The sequence below is a fragment of the Megascapheus bottae genome, chromosome 17, assembly GCF_031878675.1.
Source record: "Megascapheus bottae isolate mThoBot1 chromosome 17, mThoBot2.hap1, whole genome shotgun sequence".
Classification (NCBI taxonomy): Eukaryota; Metazoa; Chordata; class Mammalia; order Rodentia; family Geomyidae; genus Megascapheus; species Megascapheus bottae.
Window position 1 is genome coordinate 43,276,994 of NC_143525.1, and position 6,978 is coordinate 43,283,971.

Sequence of the window (6,978 nt, forward strand, 5' to 3'; positions counted from 1 at the left end):
GAACAGGTATCTGCCAGTTAGCTTCAACATGCCCAATGCTGTATAATCATTGGTGCAAAATCAGAAAGATCACCCATACTAAGTCAGAGAATTCAGTCTGGTTTTGCTTTGACCTCATTATGAGAGACTGGTTTTTTGTTGTTTTGCTTTTTGTGCTGGTCCTGGGGCTTGAACTCTAGAGCTGGGCACTGTCCCTTAGTTTTTTTGCTCAAGGGTAGTACTCTACCACATGAGCCACAGCTGTACTTCTGGCTTTTTGATGGTTAATTAGAGATAAAAATCTCACAAACTTTGATGCCTGGGCTGGCTTTGAACCGTGACCCTCAGATCTCAGCCTCCTGGAGTTATGGTTGTGAACCACCAGCACCCTGCAAGAAACTGTTTTGAAAGTGATTATCTTAGTTGCTTATTCTACTCTTATTGCTTATATTTCTGTGTTACTTAAAACTATAATATGAAGCCTACATTCTTCCTGTTTTTTTTTTTTTCTCCTAATAATAGTGGAGAATTTTGTGTGTTGGCATATGGGGCTGAATAGAATTCTGCTTTCCTGAGGTCTATGCCTTAAAAAATGGCTGGAAAGAAGTTAACAGGTATGAAATGAGCTCAAGGAAATGGGAGAATGTATGCATTAGTGATTTTAAGTGTACATCGTTATGTTGGTACTCAGACACCAAACAACCCATTTTACCAAAGAATAAAACAAAGAATAAAAAATATGGTGATACATGCCTATAATCCCAGTACTCAAGAGGTTCAGGCAGGAGAATTGAACATTCAAGAGCAGGTTGGGCTTACATAGCCTCTATCAAAAAATGAAACAAAAACTGTTGTTGTTGTATTTAATGTGTATGATAACATGCCATTCTGTAGTCCATTGTTACTGTCTTTCAGGGTTTTACATATGTGGCTCCATCTGTACTTGAAAGTGTGAAAGAAAAGTTTTCCTTTGAACCAAAAATTCGATCTCCTCGAAGATTTATTGGTAGTCCACGAACACCAGTCAGGTATTTCAGACAATGTTATTTTCCATCTTTTTTGTTTAAACCTAGAAGGAGCATAGGTTATGAAATTAATGTGAAGTTATGTAATTGAAAGATCTGTTATATTCTTTTTGGTTAACATAAACACAGCATCAATATGTTTATATATTGTAAAGGACTAGTCTGTGTCTCAGTTCATAGAGGTTATATAGTTTTGCCTTTTATCCTGGTATACTGATAAATGCCCTTTTTGTGCACTTTCTCAAGATTTTATGTGCACCTGGGCTGCAATACATGTTGTATGCATGTGAGTATAGTGTATTCAACATAGAAGTTATTCTTGATCTGGTAAAGTTTAAGTGGGAGACAGTCATAATAAATAGGAATATGCACAGAAAAGAAGTAATTACAAGCTGTGCAATTGTTAAAACAGAAGTGTACCAGGTACCAGTAGCTATTCAAGAGGCTGAGATCTGAGGATTTTGACCCAAAGCTAACATAAGCAGAAAAGCCCATGAGGCTCTTTAACTCCAGATAACCACCAAAAAAGGGTGTGATTCAAGTAGTAGAGTAGCAGCTTTGAGTGAAAAAGCTAATGGACAGTGCCCTGACCTTGAGTTCAAGCCCCAGTACCAGCACAAAATAAAAAGGAGGAAAAAAAAGTTTAAAAATTTTTAAATAAAGCCGGCGTGTTGCCTCACACCTGTAATCCTAGCTACTCAGGAGGCTGAGATCTGAGGATCAGGGTTCAAAGCCAGCCCAGGCACAAAAGGACCTAAGACTCTTTATCTCCAATTAACCTCTAGAAAATGGGAAGTGGGGCTGTGACACAAGGGTCGGGCTGTAGCCTTGAGCTGAAGAGCTCAGGGACAACACCCAGGTCAAGCTCCATGACCCACAAGAAAAAAGTTTTTTAAAAAGCCAGGTGGTGGTGGCTCACACCGGTAATCCTAGATATTCTGGAGGCTGAGATCTGAGGGTTGCAGTTCAAAGCCAGCCCAGACAGTAAGGCCATGAGATTTTATCCAATTAATTACCAGAAAACTGGAAGTGGTGCTGTGGCTCAAGGGTAGAGCGGTAGCCTTGAGTTACAGAACTCAAGGACAGTGTCCAGGTCAAGTCCCACAACCAAAAAAAAAAAAGTTTTTAAAATAAAGTACAACAGTAGAAAGCAGAAAACAAAAACAATAAATAAATGAGTTCCTACTCACCGTGGCAAATAATGGCCTCCCTGGTAAGGTAACATCAAGAAATACAGACATTTTGCTAGCTAACTGAAGTAGGAGATGAAAAAAAAAAAAAACACTGCAAATAGAACAAGTATGAAAACCCTTAGGAAAACAGGATGTATTCTTGAAGGGAAGGGCCAGTGTTTTTAGGTGTGGTAAGTGAAGAGGAGAATGGCAAAGATTTGGAAATGTACTTTATTTTAATTACAATGCAAAGTTGTTTTAAGTAGGGAGATGAAATGATTTTTATTGGGGGGTGGGGTGGGGCTAGTCCTGAGGCTTGAACTCTGGGCCTGGGCTCTGTCCCCAAGCTCTTCAGCTCAAGGCTACACTCTACCACTTTGAGCCACAGCACCACTGTGGTTTTCTGGTGTTTAATTGTAGATAAAAGTCTCATGGACTTTCATGCCTGGACTGGCTTTGGACCTTGATTTTCAGATCTCAGCCTCCTGAGAAACTAGGATTACAGGTTTGAGCCACCAGCACCCAGCTATGTAATGATTTTCAAAAGACTATCATTTAGGTCTTGAGGAGTCAAGGGTAAATATAGTTTGGATACTAACAATTAACTCATCTATGGAAAAGGTGGCTCAACCATTGCCTTTGTGCCAATCCACAAGAAAATAAACTTAAATGAAACAGTGTCACATTATTGTCTCCTTTTAAATGTGATGGAAATATTTCTTGAGACTTATAAATGATAGTTCTTCCTTGTCTTAAAGCCCCGTCAAATTTTCTCCTGGGGATTTTTGGGGAAGAACTGCTTCAGCCAGCACAGCAACTCCTCAGACTCCCTCGGAGTACCCAATGGAAACTAGTGGAATAGAGCAGATGGATGTGACAGTGAGTGGGGAAGCATCAGCTCCTCTTCCAATACGACAGCCGAACTCTGGACCATACAAAAAGCAGGCTTTCCCCATGATCTCCAAGCGGCCAGAGCACCTGCGAATGAATCTATGACAAAACAATGCTTCTAATGGACTTGAAGCAAAAAGAGAGAGAGGAAGGAAGAAAGAAAAAATTAGGGGAAGTGATAGGTGAGCATCTGGCAACATGAAACCAGAAGAAACAAAACAATAGTCTCAAGAGTCAGTGTCTTTACCTAGAACACTTTGACTGGAGGAAAAATAAACATGGATTTTTAAAAAATCAATCAATGGTGCAAAAAAAAAAACAAAAAAAAACAAAAAAAACCCACTTAAGCAAAATAGTATTGTGGAACTCTTAGGCACATCAGTCACCTGATTCCTAGTGACGTCTATTCAACCTTATCAAGGATTTTCATGTTGATGGCTCCACACTGACAGTATTAAGGATATGTTGCTTCTGAATCACTGGGATTCTGATTGTTTTGAAGAAGAGTTATCCTTTCATTAGGCAAAGTATGAAATTGCCTATAATACTTGCAACTAAAGACAAATTAGCATGCAAGCTTGGTCAAACTTTTTCCAGAATATGGAATCAAAGACAAAAGAAACTTACCAATTGATGTTTTATGTGCAAACAACCTGAATCTTTTTTTTATATAAATATATATTTTTCAAATAGATTTTTGATTCAGCTCATTATGGAAAACATCCCAAAACTTTAAAATGCGGAATTGGTTGGTGTGAAGACCAGACAGCTTCTGTTTCTTCTCTTATTGATGAAATAATAAAATGCAAATTAATCATTGTTAACCACAGCTGTGGCTCCTTTGAGGGCTTGGGGTGGACCTTGGGTTTATGTTTAGTAACCCTGCTGCAATACTTGTCTGTAGTACTGGCGGGGTTGGGGGAAAAGAATCTATTTCTACTTGCAGTTCTGCTATTTGCTAAGCTTAACTGGAAGCCTTGGAATGGGCATATACTGTATGTCCTACATTTTCATCCTTGTCCCATTCCTGCATTGCACTGGAAAAAATTGCCAACTGTTCTTATACCAGTATTTGGTTCAAGATGCCAAATGTTTCAGCCTATGGTTGAGGAAGGACAGAAGAGAGTCAGGATAAAATAAATGCATACTGAGGGCGGCAGAGTGGGGAAGGTAGGGATGTCCAGGGGAAGAGGAGGGTGTTGCAATAATCACAACTGTCTCATCTCTTGACAGCAAATTGGTAAGGTTTTAAGTTTTATTTTATTTATTTTATTTTTTTACAATTTTTGCTCTCTACCTTCCTTACCATTTTTTTTCCCCTCAATTATTTTTTCCCTTCCTATACTGGGGCTATTTTTGTTATTGTGAAAATACTTGAGGGCCTTTTGATGAATGTCTTCCATAGTGAACCAAGAAAACTTAGTGGCTTAATTTAAGATACATGTTAACAAGACAATGTTTCTGAAATTGTAACAAAATCTACAGAAATGATTTACAGGTACAAAGAATAAAAATAAAGGAACCTTTACCTTTCTTAAATACTTCCTGCCTTAAAGAAAGCTTTTCCATGACACTAGCTGGTGAAAGGGTTTAATATCTGCAGAGCTTTATAAAGATATGTTTCATGGCATACTGGTGTAAGTAGATGGTCATGCAGTCACAGTTGAGTCTTATCATTTGTTTTTTGTTGATCTTTTTAATGTCTTCAGTCTGTACAAAGTTAATTTATAATAGTTTGCAACCCTAGAATTTTTTAAAATAAATGCTGCTTGCTATAGTCTCCAAACCTTCTTGAGCCATAGGATCCAAGCCATAAAATTCTTTATGCATGTTGAATTGAGTCAGAACAGAGCAAGACTTTGCTGATTTAAATTGTAGTTCAAATGAGATGTGATAAAAATCATTTGATAGTAAGCATAACCAGAACCATGGAAAATTACTGGAAATGAACTTTTTCAATTGTGGCAATAAATGAAAGAATTGATAAAAGTTTATCTTTGAACAGAAAACCTTTTTATTTATTTTAACCACTTCCTCTAGATCCCCTTTATTGCATCTCCCTACTAAGAATTTGGTAATTGTGGCTAAGTTAGAAGCTACCATATTGATTAAGGGCAGAAATTTTAAAGTCCAGATTTTTGTTGTCGGACGAACTGTAATTTTTGGGGTGGGGGGGAAGGGAACAGTACCCAAGAAGCTATGGTAATTTGTGTAGGCCTTATTTCAGACTGTAAGTGGTTTGCAGTACTTGTTTCCAAAGTGTATATTAGCTGCAGTATTGACTGCCTGACCAAATCCCAGTGAAACTTTTACACCTAAATATTCTTCCTCGGTCCTATTTGCTAGTAACATGTATACTGTGATTGGCTGGCTAGAACTGTCTACTTTAACTGTCTAGTTAAACTTTTCCATAATTAAGAACTGCTAGTGATAGTGGCAAACACTGCAAGTTTTTTGCATAGGAAGCATTAGTTGCACATCTACACCATACAAATACATACTTTTTCCATTCTAACATTTACTAAGTGAAATTAATTTCCATGTTGTGGCCAGTTTATTGAAACATTGTTTCTTGAGTGAATATCTCTGCCAAGACTGTGAAAACATGTCATGTGTCATACTAGTGTCAGAAAGCACACACCTATGCAATATGGCTTATCCTATATTTATTTGTAAAAATCCAAGCATAGTTTAAGATACATGGTGTCAATATTACTAGTCTTGATTTATACCAGGTAAGTGTATTTTAAAAGAAAAAAAAAACAAGTGCTTTTCTTTCAACACTTGATTATTTTCGTTAAAATCAACAGGATATTTTATTTTATACATGCTGTTTTTTAATTAAGATGTAAACACAACCAATTTGCTTTTATAAGATTTGTAGCATTATAGAATAACTAAACTGGATTTATAAATCAGCTGTGATTAACAGTGTAAAAGGATTGAACCTAACCCAGCTGTTTAGGAAACTTGTTATTTTTTTCATCTTCATGATCTTGACTAATTTGAATCCTTCAAGAAGGATTTTTCCATACTGTTTTTGGAAATAGAAGATGATTTAAGATGGAGGGGCGGAGATGCATATATGAGACTCCATAAATTCAACTTTCTATACTACAGGTAATAAATTATAAACAAGATGCATCCTAGGTAGTATTAGTATCTTGAATCTTAAATGTCATATATAGCAAAGAACTTATTTTTTGAATATTCAATTACTCTTTTGGTTCCTAGCTCACAAAGCTACATCTAAGATCTCAAATTATCTCCTCAAGAAATGTTGAATTTATGAAGAATAGATTTTGAGTCTGAAAATATTTTCTCAAAGCATCCACAGCGGACAGACACTAGGTAGAGAAAATGATCACAATAGCATTTGTCACACAACCTGTGGTCTGTTGCTGATTACATTACAGTACTTCCTCTTGTATGGTTCCTAACACTACAAGTATCTCAGTGGATTCTCTGAAGTAACATCTAAAAGATGGGTTCATCACTGTTTGTGTTTGCCCTTTAAACTATTGTTTCCTCTGTCCCCAGTTGGCTTTGCATCTATTAAAGTAAAAAAAAAACTCTTCAGCTGCCTTATTAGGAATGCTATGAGGGTAACACTTTTTCTGCTTTTCATCTTGTATTTAGTTTACTGTATTAAGATTTTTTGGTTTCTGATTGAATGAATGTAAATAGAAATTAAATGCAAATTTGAATGAACATAAAATAGAAGTGATTTTTTTTTACTTCCTAAAGAGAGAAAATAATCATTTAGTGTATATCTGGTTTACAGTTTTTGATTAGCCTATCAGATATGTTCGAGTTTTCATGTTTGCTAAATCCTTTATGTATGTAAAGACAGTTGTAAACTTTTTGCTTAGAAACTAAAGCTATTTGAGTATTAAGTTTTAGATTGATTT

The 6,978-nt window shown here is 36.4% G+C and overlaps 1 protein-coding gene across 1 annotated transcript in view; it reads left to right on the forward strand.

Moving 5' to 3' along the window:
• Positions 1 to 3,891, forward strand: part of Rps6kb1 (ribosomal protein S6 kinase B1) — a 44,281-nt gene extending 40,390 nt beyond the window's left edge. Inside the window, exons 14-15 of the mRNA XM_090351142.1 lie at positions 895 to 1,007; positions 2,935 to 3,891. Of these exons, the coding sequence (XP_090207268.1) occupies positions 895 to 1,007; positions 2,935 to 3,172 (351 nt within the window). The 3' untranslated portion in view covers positions 3,173 to 3,891. The remainder of the gene's footprint in view (positions 1 to 894; positions 1,008 to 2,934) is intronic.
• The last annotated feature ends 3,087 nt before the right edge of the window (positions 3,892 to 6,978 follow it).